General features: G+C 46.0%; 1 protein-coding gene across 2 annotated transcripts; it reads left to right on the top strand.

Moving 5' to 3' along the window:
* Positions 1 to 7: 7 nt before the first annotated feature.
* On the top strand, positions 8 to 6,428 carry TINF2 (TERF1 interacting nuclear factor 2). Of its 2 annotated transcripts, none has more exons than XM_075583932.1 (6): positions 8 to 149; positions 700 to 893; positions 971 to 1,069; positions 2,349 to 2,450; positions 3,143 to 3,250; positions 6,037 to 6,428. In XM_075583932.1, the coding sequence occupies exons 1-6, from the start codon at positions 143 to 145 to the stop codon at positions 6,079 to 6,081; spliced, it is 555 nt and encodes a 184-aa protein (XP_075440047.1). In that variant the 5' UTR covers positions 8 to 142; the 3' UTR covers positions 6,082 to 6,428. The 2 variants fall into 2 exon arrangements, with proteins under 2 accessions (XP_075440047.1, XP_075440048.1); XM_075583933.1 differs by having other exon boundaries at positions 3,143 to 3,302.
* Positions 6,429 to 15,134: the final 8,706 nt, after the last annotated feature.

The following is a 15,134-nucleotide window of genomic DNA, read 5'->3' as shown; positions in this document are numbered from 1 at the left end:
AGGTGATTGGCCGGAGCAGAACCTCCGCGGCGCTGATTGGCCGGAGCAGAACCTCCGCGGCGCTGATTGGCCGGAGCAGAACCTCCGCGGCGCTGATTGGCCGGTCCCTGGAGCAGTGTCTGGACTTGTCTCGAGTTGGGAAATGCGCGGTCAGTGATCAAATGATGGATAGTTGGGTATAGGAGCCTATAGAAAGAGAGGCTATAGGGGCCTATAGAAAGAGAGGATAGGGGCCTATAGAAAGAGAGGCTATGGGTCTGCATTATGGTGCTGACCCCTCTGTCAGTCAAAGAGTTAATGCCGGTATATATAGCCCCATGTATACCTACCCACCACTACCTATATACACATAGTGCAGGCTTCCCCCACCTGAGCGCTCTCTCTTCTCTCTCTGTTACGTGTGTGTATATAGGTGGTGGGTAGGTGTTCATATGGTGCTGGGCTATATGTGTACATAGGTGGTGGTGGGTAGGTACTGTATATAAACGTGCTGTGTTAGGAAGGCTGCAGTGCTGTATGGTGTTCATATGGTGCTGGGCTATATGTGTACATAGATGGTGGTGAGTAGGTACTGTATATAAACGTGCTGTGTTAGGAAGGCTGCACTGCTGCATTAGGTGTATCCCACCGACCTTCAGTGGGAAAGATTCTGTCGTAACGGCCTTTGTTGACCTTTCGTTTGTCTTGCGATTTACGCAGGCCCAGCTGGTCTGCGCTTGGACGGCACACCGTCTGTCCCGGTTGTGGCCAAAGCCGTCTGGCACGTGATGCAGCGAAGGGACACCCCGCAGTTTGGAAGAGTGCTGGACTTCCTGGAATGTATCCATGAGCAGGTGCCGGAGCTGCTGTGCTACAGACATTATGCCAAGCTGAGTGCAGGCCTGAGAGGAAAGGTAAGTCTAGTTCTAGGGGAAGTCTCGCGCTGGAGGGGTGTCCAGCTCCGCTCACCGTCATTTTCTGCTACCCACAGATGGTGTTGAACATGGTCGAGCAGCGCTGTCCCCTGATGGATATTTTAAAAGCATTGAACTGTCACTTTCCCCCGGCATGTCCTGATGATCCGAATACCGTAAGGAACATCTCTCTCGCATCAAATCTGTTTGCCTCTTCTAATAGAAAGAAAACTGGCTATAATTTCGTCTGTGCCCTAAAGGGACGGGGTTAGGGGGCTGCCGCCCGTACGGGTGGGAAGGATATGCTACAGAACATGTTTTCTATAATGTGTGTTAATATGGCCTGAAGGTCACGAGTGTTTGTTGGGGTCAATTCCAAAATGCTACAGCCTTTTTTTTTTTTTAACCTGTAATTATAACAAATTAGATTTTTTTTTTTTATATATAATCTTTATTTATATAGTGCCATTAATGTACTTAGCGCTTCACAGCAGTGCAACACGCGACATAATCATTATATAACACATAATGGGAATAAGAGCTTCAGACATAAAAGTAACATTAGGAAAAGGAGTCCCTGCCCCAAAGAGCTTACAATCTAAGTGGTAAGTAGGCAGAAAGTACAGAGACAGTAGGAACGTGTAATGGTAAGTGTGTCTGCAAGGGGCCAAGGTCGATGTAGGAGGTGTATAGTATCAGCCATGGAGCCGCCCATATGCTTCGTTAAAGAGGTGTGTTTTAAGATGGGTCTTAAAGGTGGATATAGAGGGTGCTAGTCGGATATTGAGGGGAAGGGCATTCCAGAGGTGTGGGGCAGTCAGTGAGAAAGGTTTAAGGCGGGAGAGGACCTTAGACACACAAAGGGGTAGAGAGAAGACATCCTTGAGCAGAACGCAAGAGTCGGGATGGTGCATAGCGAGAAATTAGGGCTGAGATGTAAGGAGGGGCAGAAGAGTGTAAAGCTTTAAAAGTGAGGAGGAGAATTGAGTGCGAGATGCGAGATTTGATAGGAAGCCAGGAGAGGGATTTCAGCCGGGAAGACAGATTTAGGAAAGAGTAGAGTGATTCTGGCAGCAGCGTTTAGGATAGATTGTAGGGGAGACAGGTGAGAGGCATTAAGGCCGGACAGCAGGTTTAACATTATTATTTTGGTTTAACATTTTGATAGCTAAATAGATTTGTTTGAGTCTATTTAACAATTACAAAGTTCTTTGTTCCTTTATTCCAGTCCATGCGGTGTCATTAAAAGAACACTCCCCCACAGCATGTTTTATTAACACATCCGATCACTTTAAGAGCACACGCTTATCACGTGTCCTGTAGTCCGAGCATTGATCTTTGTGTCTTTTCAGGCAAAATGTCGCGCCTGTTTTTATTCCCTTTTTCCTCTCGTTCTCTCGCTTTCTCACGGCACTTCCTGTAGTCCGCACAATGTTTCTTCCCCCACCCCTCCAGGTGAATCCGGATCTCTTCCGAGTGCGTCAGTGTCACTTGCACTTCCGGAAGTTTGTTCTTCGCATGATCCGCGATGAAAAATTCCGCAGAAGCTATGTGGAGGTGAGCTGTGGGGAGGGCTCTGCTCTCTTATTTGAGCTAATTAAGGCTGTTATCATCTTCTTACATTACAGCGAGAGGTTCCCCCCCCTTGTGCTTGGGGGAGGCTTTGCTGTTTTATATAAGGTGGGCTTTCTGTGTTACTTCCTACGTAGATACGTTGCAGAAAAAAGGCCCCCCAAGGCGACCTTTTCTCGCAAATTACTCCAACATTTGAAGCCACATTACATTCCGTTTCCAAATCTTTTTACGTTTTTCCATCGGCTACTTGTCGGAGAGAAGAATATTCTCCCTAAATCTAGTGTCCTCTGGTTCTGAGTATATTGTGATCTGTATTTAACCCCTGCTTGCTTGGTTCTGTCCCGTTTTCTTTCCATGTCTTATAATGGTCTTTGACCTTTACCCTGAAGCGTTAATTTATAACATTTATATAGCGCCCTATACATTAGTTAGCAAAAGAATGGTGTGGTTACATATAAATTAGATTATAGAGTAATTGTTAAGATGTCGTTGTGGTGGGTAGGGGTGGGAACATTTATGGCCAGGCTATGGGTTGGGTGCATTGGGAGCTTGCTTGGTTGGCGGGCAGGCGTTAGGGTCAGGTCTCTGGATTTAGTCTTGTTGGTGGCATGTAGCAGAGAGCTGGCCCAGACAGGTCTGGCATTACCCAAACTGAATTAATTGTTTGATTGCAGAAGAAACTGCCCAATGAATATGGAGAAACCTTCATGGCTGTTCTGGAGAAGCTTCTCTGGGAGTTTTTGTGTCGGCTGCAGACCGTTCTCACTCCGCTGAGTGACCAGGTAACAGTCTTGGACTGAGCCACCTTTCCTAAAGCAGGGATACCCTGACCAGGTGTGGCCCTTGAGCACTGGAGTTGCCCCCCCCCCTGCCCTAGAACCCCCCTGTCATATATAATGTCTGTATTTCTCTATTTTTTACTTGCGGGCCATAATCTGATTGTATCATTCTGCCGTCCACACCACATCAGAGCTTTCTCTAGACTGTATTCTTTGTGAGTTTGGCTGTAATTAAAGTAGTTGGGTTTGGCCTGCAGCTGTTAATATTACATCAGAGTGTTTTGTTTCCCTCCATGTGCTGAGAATTCATTTTGTGTTGCAGCACACAGTTCTCCTTTAAACTATACAACCAATTGGAGACACGTGTATGTATAAAGGATATGTTACATTATTTCATATCCATTCTTTGGTATACAGGGACAACTGAATGTATTTTAAGTTTCATAGAAACGTCGAATTTGCCGGCAGCTAGGAACCACCAAAGCTGCACTTTTACTACCTGCTGTAAAACCCTCTTTAGTTGTTGACTTTCTTTCTCTCGTGTTGCGTTTCACAAGCATTTTTGATCTCCCTTCCTGTGTTGGCTCCTTCCAGCTCTGTTAGGGGGCTGTTCCTCACATTTCCCCGCAGCTCCCCACCCTCCAGCGTCAGAGAATGACCTCCTGTTCTAGCGCGCCTCTCTTTGCAATACGCTTCCCTCCTGTACTTTGTTGAAACCCTTTTATAGATTTGAAAGTTGCTATCATATCCCCTTCTCTCCTCGAAGCCAGTGATTCCCAACGGGGCATTTAGGAACCCCTAGGGGTTAGCGAGGGGCCTCCAAGGGGCTCACCCGAAGAAAAAAAAAAACCCTGTACTGGTGGATCCCAGGTAGTAAAGTGGGTTCCTGCGCCAGTGTGGAGACTGCGCACTTCGTAAAGCCCTGAACGGCACTTGAGCGTGTGGGGGGGGGGGGGGTTTGTATCGCTGTCAATAACAGCAGGAGCTTCCAGTCGCTTCCCACAATGCTTTGCATTCACAGCGGCATGGCATTGTAGGGCGTGACTGTGGAAGCTCTCGCAGTAATTGACCGCTATAACCCCCAACACGGAGTTGAAGTTTGAGACCTTATTAAGCGTGTGTTTTCCCCACATGAGCTTAGGACACTATACTGCTTGCTACATATACTGCTCCAACCTGATCTACTCTCTAAGGCCTCGGCCATGTTTGCTGCTTGCTGGCGGAAGCGTGCTGACGCGCGCTCCCGCTCAGCACTGAGCCCCTACAGCCGCAATTAGAGCGGCTTTAGTAGGGGCTCACCTGCACTTCCGCGCGCTTGCGGAAGCGCAGGTCTTAGGGGAATGTAAAATTTCCCCGCTTGCCGGCGAGACAGGCCGGTCACGTGAGCGGTTCGCCCAATGAGGGCGAACCAGCTCCGTGACGTCATTGGCTCGCCCCCGGCCAGTGACGCGCCCGCCCCCGGACGGCCTGCTGAGAGCGCGTGCGGTAAGCAACCGCAAGGCCAGGGAAAGCACCCGCTTTCCCTGAGCCTCAGCGCGCCTCAGCGAGCAAGCAGGGAGCATGGACTCCTCCTTAGGCACACAGTCCAAAGATCAATTAGGTTGGTTTGACATGATCTCCCCTCACTAAACCCGTGCTGCCTGGAATCTTGTAAGTTGTTGGACTTTAGATATTCAACCATTCTTTCTTTCTGCAATGGTTTCCATTAATTTCCCCGCTGCTGATGTCCGGCTCACCGGCCTGTAGTTACCTGTCCCTTTAGTGCAGGGGCACTCAACTCCATTCCTCAAGCCCCTCTCAGGAGGTCAGGTTTTCTGGATACCCCTGCTTCAGTAGAGATGGCTCGGTTACATAGCCTCTAAGCCACTTGTGCTGAAGTGAAGCAGGGACTGATTGAGCCACCTGTGCTGAAGCAGGGATATCCTGAAAACTTGACCTCTTGGGGGAGGGGCGGGGGTGGCTTGAGGACTGGAGAGTGAAGTCTAATGCAGCATAGGAGTTGAGCAGCAGCACAGTGTGGGGTGTGCCTGCTATCTACAACCTTCCCCCTGCCAGAGCTCTCAGTGGCCCAGACTGCCTTCCTCCTGGGAAACCCCTGAGACAGCGGTGGGGGTCTGTGTGGGGAAAGAGGATACAGATACTGTATCATTGCTATGCTGAAATAGCTATCTCCTGCCCAGATACTGGGACAGCACCTGAACCTCCAGAGAGTCTCTTGGAAAACAACCGCCTTCCATCCATTGCACAACACCAGGCATTGCAGCAGATGGAAATGCTACTGACCGTGCTGTGCACACTTCTCCCATGTTCAAACGCCTACTTGTTTAAAAGGTGCAATTGGGAAGAACCGTTTCTTACAGGCAAAGCGGGCCTGAAATATCCGCTTGCATAGGGCACGCAGATATGCTTAACCTTACCACCCCCTCGGCAATCTCACAAGATAGAAAAACGTTAACTCCACCGCAAACCCCCAAAATACACAAACTGATCCAACACTCCTGCTTGTTTGAAACCCTGGAACAAAAACCAGTCGAAATGATGACGTTTGTTGGTTTTTGTTATCTCCTGTGCGTCATTAGCGCTGGTGTAGCCTGAGTGGGGAGATGTCAGTTTGTTTATAGTCTCTCTCTAATCTTTTCCTGGGTAAACTCTGAGTGTCCTGTAAACACGCAAGCCCTCGCATTGTTTTTAGTACGGGTTCTTTGACTGTAGGGTGATTTCTCTTTAGTTTAGAATATCATTTTGCCTTTTCGCTCTCAGTGAATGTGGATCAAATTCTCTTAACATAGATGCAGCTCCCTGACGCTGACAGACAGAATCTCTCCAGCTGGTGACAGATCTCTGTGCATTACTCGCCTTGGAAATGCTCCTCTCCTCATCCCCGGGAGGAATCAGGCTCAAGTGAGTGACGGCAGTCTGCAAAACGCCCAATGGAAGCGACCGAACGAACGCCAGCCCTTGTTATGGAATAAAGCTAAATGGAAATTCCCACAGCAGTAAACGGTTTCCAGATACAGATGTTACAGTGAAACGCATCCACCAGAGACAGAAGTCTGCGTTCTCCAGGTTTATATAAAAAAATAAATGGAGGATACTAATGAAATCGGTCTTGTTTGGAACAATGTAAATAAAATGCATGCTTTTTGACTTTTGGATAATTAAATTATTAACTGGGCTATTATTATGTGTTATTATTTCCGTTCCTAATTACTATACTGAAATTTGTGCCGCATAAACGTAAGATTCTGTGGTTATTCGAAGTGTTATTTAGTAGATGCACTTTCTGCAGTTGCCACAAGAGGTCACCTGTCACGTCTTCTGGAAGTGACGCCACATGAAGTCCATTTAATGATGTTACAGTTGTGAGTTTCCCTGAGAAGTGAACACCAGGATAAAGCGGGGATGGGGATGGGGATGATTCTTCATTACTGGAGCTCTGCACAAATTATGACCGTTGAATAGTCGACACGACTGCTCTTTAACTTTCCTGGGAACAATGATAAAAACTTTCTTAAGCAATGGCACTAATGACTGGGTGCACGTGCTGGTGTGGTGCACACAATCGGTGCCGGTGTGGTGCACACAATCAGTGCGGGAGGAACTGGGACTCATTTGAATTCTGTGTTTTCTAAGAAGGAACTTGAAGTTGCCTCTCCCTTCTATCCTCCAAGCGGTACTGATCCGTCAGTCTTTCCTGAGTTGCGTCTCCCTTCTATCCTCCAAGCGGTACTGATCCGTCAGTCTCTTTCCTGAGTTGCCTCTCCCTTCTATCCTCCAAGCTGTATTGATCCGTCAGTCTTTCCTGAGTTGCCTCTCCCTTCTATCCTCCAAGCTGTACTGATCCGTCAGTCTCTTTCCTGAGTTGCCTCTCCCTTCTATCCTCCAAGCGGTACTGATCCGTCAGACTTTCCTGAGTTGCCTCTCCCTTCTATCCTCCAAGCTGTATTGATCCGTCGGTTTCTTTCCTGAGTTGCCTCTCCCTTCTATCCTCCAAGCTGTACTGATCCATCAGACTTTCCTGAGTTGCCTCTCCCTTCTATCCTCCAAGCTGTACTGATCCATCAGACTTTCCTGAGTTGCCTCTCCCTTCTATCCTCCAAGCGGTACTGATCCGTCAGTCTTTCCTGATGAGTTTTGTGTAGACCAGTGGTACTCAACTCGTCCTCAAGACCCTCCCCACCCCAAATAGGTTAGGTTTTAAATATATCCCCAGCTTCAGCACAGGTAGCTCAGTCAAAGCCCACCTCTGAGTGCTGAAGCTGGGACTGACCGAGCCACCTGTGCTGAAGCTGGGACCGATTACTACATACAACTGTAACTAATGGAAGTTACATGTGAATTTGGTACCTGTCTGATGCAGCAGAGAAGTCTATGGCCTGGAAAAAACACAACTTTTTGCAAAAACGGATAAAACAGACTAAATGTTGGCAGCTAGACTACAAAAGAGACGGGCAAACCCTACAATACAATATATCCGAAAAGGGAATTTGGGATCGATAGTCAATAACCAACAAATCCTCACATTTTTATTTTAAAAAGAACTCTGACGGGTATAAAGTGTCTCGCGGCAAAGATGTCTCTGCTAAACTCAGATTAACCAAAGCTAGCTCCATCCCAGATTAAAACTGTTATCTCAACCCTTCTCCCAGGGGGATATATCAGGAACTATAAAAGAACAGAAAAACCCCAAAGCCCCATGTCATGTCCCCACGGCACTTCCGTCCCGGTCCTCGCCGCGTTTCCCTGTGTGCCCATGTTCCTCAGGAGTCATTCCTTGGACCTGTTCCGGTTTCCTGGTTTTGCTGCCGTTCCTCTGCAGAATAATGTCCTTGCTTGGGGCTATACATGCTGAGGAAATTATATGTTCCCTGCTGTTGCCACCGGATATTTCCTGTTGCCTGCTTGCTTAGCCAGCTGTTCTCATCTGGACTTGCCTCCTTGCTGTTTGGACCCTTTCCATCACTGCTGGAACGCCAGTGTTTGACCCGTGCCTGCATCTCCCATTTTCCTGCCTCAGGGCCTCTTCACTGCTGGACCCCTCTGCTCTTCTGGACCCCTATTTCCTAGTACAGCTCGTTCTGAAAATGCCATCGTGGTCCCTTGGTGCAGCTTGTTACCCCTTTGTGTGTTATCGGAAGAGGTGGGGCGGTTGCTCCTGGTTAACCACCGGAGCTAACCATCTGCTCCTGTGTGCTCTGCTGTCCGTGTTATTACACCCCTGGCTCAGGTGGCCTCTACCCTATCGTAAAATATGATCTCATATTCTGGTCCCACATGTCTCCAATCTATTCAACAAGAGTATGGAGGGGACACATCCAGCTATGCTAGAAACAAAGATAATATTAATATGGTAAGAGGGTAAGGACCCCATGAACTGTAAAAGCTACAGGCCTATCTCTCTTTGTCAATGTTGACCTAAAATATGTTTCCAAAGTCCTGGCGGCTAGGCTAAATAAATTCCTCCCCCAATTGATCCAGATCAGGTTGGTTTTGTTCCAGGCTCTCCAAACGTCCGACAATACGAGGAGGACAAATATCCTTAATTTGTATTACATTTTCAGTAAATTAAAATATAACTTGTGAGCACATTCACATCTCAAACAGGTCGGCATCCCTGCCTTTCCCCATTATCTCTTAGCTTCCACTGCAGCCAGGGATTCTGGGAAATATCATGTAAATGAGCACATAGTGTCACCGTTTGCTTCATGCCCATATTATATTTTTGTTATTCCCCCTTCCCCTTTTGTGTTCTGGTCCCCATTTTCTGAAAGCGGCAATACAATATCTCTATATTATACAATTATTTTGTCTGCCCCTCCATCAGATATAGCTCATCGGTGACATCATAATGCACATAGCCTGGTGGCATATATGGAGTGTCAAATAGCGCTAAAGTTTAGTTGGAAGAAAGAGAGAGTCAGCTGAGGAGAAAACAAGAATGCTGGAGGAGAGAATGACGTAAAGAACTGATCACATCAGATGGTATTAAATGAAAGAGATGCGATGGAGAGAGAGAAGTTTTGGGAAGATAGAGAGAAAGTGGGGTAGAGAAGGAGGGAGGAGAGAGAGAGAAGGTGGGGGAAGATAGAGAGAAAGTGGGGTAGAGAAGGAGGGAGGAGAGAGAGAGAAGGTGGGGGAAGATAGAGAGAAAGTGGGGTAGAGAAGGAGGGAGGAGAGAGAGAAGGTGGGGGAAGATAGAAAGTGGGGGAGGGGAATTAGGTGGGGTAAGAAAAAGGTAAAACTCATTATTTTGCAGAGGGCAGGGTTGATGAGCAAAGTGCTCATAAGCTTAGCCCTAGTGATAAACAAGACACATTAAAGCACTTGGTTAAGTAAAGAACTCTTCCCCTTCCCACCTCTATCTATGGAGGGAGAGAGAGAGGGAGGGATAGGGAGCGAGGGAGTGATAGGGGGGGAGAGAGGGAGGGATAGGGAGGGAGGGGGAGAGATAAAGGAGGGGTGACAATATGAAAATAAGTTAAACTATTTTTGCATTTGTAATATAATGGTATACGTATATGTCTATCGGAACCCGGGTTTCTATGTGAAGGCACAACATGTGTTCTATATATATCATATGCACTGCATTAGTGGGAATAAGCATACTATTCATATCTTGGTTAGATATGCATGTCATGATATTCATAGGTACTGTATACACAGGCAGGATATTTACTTTGGATTCATTTTACAGGTGGAAACACTAGTTACAGCTTTATTTCATTGATTATAGGTGGGTCATTTTTGTTATAATCTCTACTGATGGGAGTATTTTATGTGTATTGTTTATCAGTATACATATTTAATGGTGTCATTTGATCTGTGGTGTGATTGATAAATAATGTTTCTTTATTTTGGATCACATACATAAATAACAAAGATTTCCTCAAAAATCCAATCTTGCAGCAACTTGCCCTGGCCGTCTCTCCTGAAGTTCCACCTGTAAGATAATGAACAAATAGATGTGTTAATTAAAGACAGTGTTGTTCTGTAGTTACAATGTTGCGCATGCACACTCTATGCGTTCCACTGAATTCTTACATATGCACACTCTATGCGTTCCATTGAATTATTGCGCATGCACACTCTATGCGTTCCATTGAATTATTGCGCATGCACACTCTATGCGTTCCATTGAATTATTGCGCATGCACACTCTATGCGTTCCATTGAATTATTGCGCATGCGCACTCTATGCGTTCCACTGAATTCTTACACATGCACACTATGCGTTCCATTGAATTATTGCGCATGCGCACTCTATGCGTTCCATTGAATTATTGCGCATGCGCACTCTATGCGTTCCACTGAATTCTTACACATGCACACTCTATGCGTTCCATTGAATTATTGCGCATGCGCGCTCTATGCGTTCCACTGAATTCTTACACATGCCCACTATGCGTTCCATTGAATTATTACACATGCACACTATGCATTCCATTGCATTATTACACATGCACACTCTATGCGTTCCATTGAATTATTGCGCATGCACACTATGCGTTCCATTGAATTATTACACATGCACACTCTACGCGTTCCATTGCATTATTACACATGCCCACTATGCGTTCCATTGCATTATTACACATGCACACTATGCATTCCATTGCATTATTACACATGCACACTCTATGCGTTCCATTGAATTATTGCGCATGCACACTATGCATTCCATTGAATTATTGCGCATGCACACTATGCGTTCCATTGAATTATTACACATGCACACTCTATGCGTTCCATTGCATTATTACACATGCCCACTATGCGTTCCATTGAATTATTGCGCATGCACACTATGCATTCCATTGAATTATTGCGCATGCACACTATGCATTCCATTGCATTATTACACATGCACACTCTATGCGTTCCATTGCATTATTACACATGCCCACTATGCGTTCCATTGAATTATTACACATGCACACTATGCATTCCATTGCATTATTACACATGCACACTCTATGCGTTCCATTGAATTATTGCGCATGCACACTATGCATTCCATTGAATTATTGCGCATGCACACTATGCATTCCATTGAATTATTGCGCATGCACACTATGCGTTCCATTGAATTATTGTGCATGCACACTATGCGTTCCATTGAATTATTGTGCATGCACACTATGCGTTCCATTGAATTATTGCGCATGTGTGCCAGATCTACAATGCAAAGAATTGTAGAAAAGACAGACGTTACATTAGTGATATTAGGCGTTACTGATGTTCTGTGTCGCTCTTGAATTCCAGTTGTCTTTTCGCTTTTTTATTACAATGACCATATAATTTCTTCTGTATGAACATTGTAATCACAATGCTCCGTGTATTATGCTGACATTATCTATGATCATTATTAATCTTTCCCTTTGTTATCTAACTCTCTCCCCTTTTCCTTATCTTTCTGTAACCCACCTCTACTAAAAACTTCAATAAAAGATTGAGTCCTAAAAAAATGTTTTACAATCTGTAAATTAATCTGGCATATGTCTAATACAGTGTTTCAACAGGGCTTCCGAGGAGCCCTTAGGTTCCCCGGCATCCCTAAAGGGTTCCCTGCAATTTTCAGGTCATTTGATAATTGAAGAATTGACAATGCATCAGATTTTAGTTGCGCTATTAGAGAACGTTGGGGTTCCTTACAATGCATCTGATCTCAGATGCGCTATTAGAGAAGGTTGGGGTTCCTTACAATGCATCTGATCTCAGACGCGCTATTAGAGAACGTTGGGGTTCCTTACAATGCATCTGATCTCAGATGCGCTATTCGAGAGGGTTGGGGTTCCTTACAATGCATCTGATCTCAGATGCGCTATTAGAGAGGGTTGGGGTTCCTTACAATGCATCTGATCTCAGATGCGCTATTATAGAGGGTTGGGGTTCCTTACAATGCATCTGATCAAAGACGCGCTATTAGAGAGAGTTGGGGTTCCTTACAATGCCTCTGATCTCAGGCACGCTATTAGAAAAGGTTGGGGTTCCTTACAATGCATCTGATCTCAGACGCGCTATTATAGAGGGTTGGGGTTCCTTACAATGCATCTGATCACAGACGCGCTATTAGAGAGAGTTGGGATTCCTTACAATGCATCTGATCTCAGACGCGCTATTAGGGAGGGTTGCGGTTCCTTACAATGCATATGATCACAGACGCGCTATTAGAGAGGGTTGGGGTTCCTTACAATGCATCTGATCTCAGACGCGCTATTAGAGGATTGGGGTTCCTCAGAATTTCACAATATAATTATAGGGTTCCTTAACCAATAAAAGCTTTAAAAAAAACACTGGTCTAAGATATAAATGTTTCCCAAACCGAGGAAGGTTTATGTTTCTTAGGAGGTGTTTTAGAATGAAGAACCTTTACTGTATTTGGCTTTGTGTACCGTAGTTAGATATTTATTTAGCACAATGTTGCTTTTCTACCCGTCACCACAGAGGTTGTTGCACAGTATTTGGACATCAGCTCTGCGGGGGGGCTTCCTTTTCAACATCTGGAACTGCAAAGGGATCCTGTAAAAATACTGCCCTGTCTGCTACTCCCCCCATCACCTGTGGTTACATACGAACACTGCTTTCATCTGCAGGCCCTGCCAGGGAATTCCTCCCCCTTCCCCGGGAGACTGTAGTTGCTTTTAGTAACAAACAGTACTGTCAGGATGATGTTGCAACCTGAATGTGATTATTGGGACATGAATTATTTTCGTACAGCAGGTACACTTTGTCCTTGTTCTGTGTGTACACTGACCTCACGATTCATCTCCAGAGCCCCACAGGAAGCGGACAGCTGCAGGAAAGGCACTGGGCTCATACAAAGAACACAAAACATTTCCCATATTGGCATGAAAACACTGTGTATAAGGGAAGAATTATATTCATTATATCGTGGGTCAAAACCCAATGTGACCACACACACCAAAGTACACAGATCCCTGAGGCAAAGCTTGGGACTCTGCTGTGATTGTTGTTTGACTTTGTACAAAGTACCACTATTTTTAACGCCTTAACAGTGGATTGCTGGTCCCACAGGCACCAAAGGGGTTAATATGTTTTATTTTTTGTTTTTTTTAGGCCTTTGGTTTGATATTTTGCTATTTGCTTTAATGGTCATTGGGCTGTTTTTTGGCATCGGTTCCGGGGTGGTTTCCGACACTGAAGATGAGGATGGCCTTCATCTTTTTATTTCGTTATTACAGGCTTCCATCGAGTGCCAGTGAGAGGGCTTACGTAGCCCCACTGACCCTCAACAGGTTAATGTTTATCCAACGTTATATATGTAATTGCTTTTATTAACGTAAGTTTATTTAATTTTTTTTTTTATATATACAGGTATATTGTGCTTTTTTTTTAAAGATAAGTTTTCCATTTTTGTTGTTTTTGTTCAAAATCTCTACATTTGTATCTGCGTTTTCTTCTGGAGCTATAATCTGTGTTTCTGTTTGGACAATGCATTTCTTACTATGTATAACTCAGGCCGTGTCGCTACGTGCGCGCGCGTGCGCATCCGGACTCTTACCTGAGTTCCTATTGTAGTTCCTCAAGTGCCCGCTGTCCCTAGCGGCGCTGCAGCGCGTCGACGCTGCTACATTTTGGCCCATTTACTAGAGAGAGAACCCACCCGCTCTTCCTGACCTATGGAGAATTGGGTGCCCTAGGGTCATGGTAAATAGACAGCAAAACAAAGAGTATAGTTGATGTCACCGGTGGCATTACCTAAACTCTTTGTTTTGCTACATTTTGGCCAGACAATAACATTTGTGATTTGGGGCAGCAGTCACGTGAGCTTGTTCAGCCAATGAGGGCGAACGCCCCCCCCCCCCCCCCCCGATCGCCTCCCCAATCTCCTGCAGCCAAGTGCTGGGGCTGCAGGAGTGCGCGGAAGACTGAGCCCCTGAGTCACCTGTGCTGAAGCTGGGATATCCTGAGCACCTGATCTGTTGAGAGGGTGAGGGGGGGAGGGGGGCTTGAGGACTTGAGTTGAGCCCCCCTGCCTGATTCTCACGATAGAGGGGTGGGTTAGCGTGGCTTGAGGGATGGTTAGCGCTCTCCAAGCATGAGCGAGCTCAGCGGCAGCGTGGACTCAGCCTTAACATTGGCGCTGGTTTATTGTGTCAATAACGGCAGAAGACGCGACAAATAACAAGGGCTGCCTAAAAGCCAGTAAAGGTTTCTCGATATAAACGAGCAGTAAATACTGGCTGTCTTGGCCTCTCCATTGGCTTTGGTGTTGAGGCCTTTTGCTCACAGTGACGTAGCAAGACTTCCCCACTCAGTGGCAGATTTCCCGTTAGGCACGGGCCTCAAAATTTGGTGGTGGAAAAAATGTCCGCCCCCTTATACATTCGCCGCGCTCTCGGACCCGATGGGAAGGCACTTAGTGGTGGTGGCCGCCATCCTTGCTGCCGCCCTCCTCCTCCTGACGCCGCAGTTCGTAAGAAGGAGGCGGCCACCACAGTTAAGTACCCAGGGCCGGTGGATTTTCACATCCTCCAGTGTTCCCACTCCTTGGCTATCACTTTGATATGCAATTTCACCTTTTCCTCAACTCTTTTGGGGCCTATTGTGACTGTTCTCAGGGGTCTCTATAAGCACTTTAAAGAAGGAGGCTTTTTGACAGGTCTGATTAGCCAGTTGAAGACTGGTTAATTGTCTTGCTGCAAGTAACCAGCTCCCTGCTGGATTCCTCAGACCACTACAGGCTTATATTGAAGCCGTATTTAAACAGGGGTTAAGTCCCTGTTACAAACCACGTGCCCATTATTCCGGTCATCAGAAGACACGCTCTGACTTACATGACTACGTTTGTACTGTAAAAAATTACACATCCTAAGAAAAACGTGTTACTCCTGTTACTATTACAGGTTTACGCTTAATTCAATGT

This window comes from Ascaphus truei, unplaced genomic scaffold (genome assembly GCF_040206685.1).
Source record: "Ascaphus truei isolate aAscTru1 unplaced genomic scaffold, aAscTru1.hap1 HAP1_SCAFFOLD_411, whole genome shotgun sequence".
NCBI lineage: Eukaryota > Metazoa > Chordata > Amphibia > Anura > Ascaphidae > Ascaphus > Ascaphus truei.
Note: the sequence above shows the minus strand (reverse complement) of the source record. Positions and strands in the feature narration are given on the sequence as shown.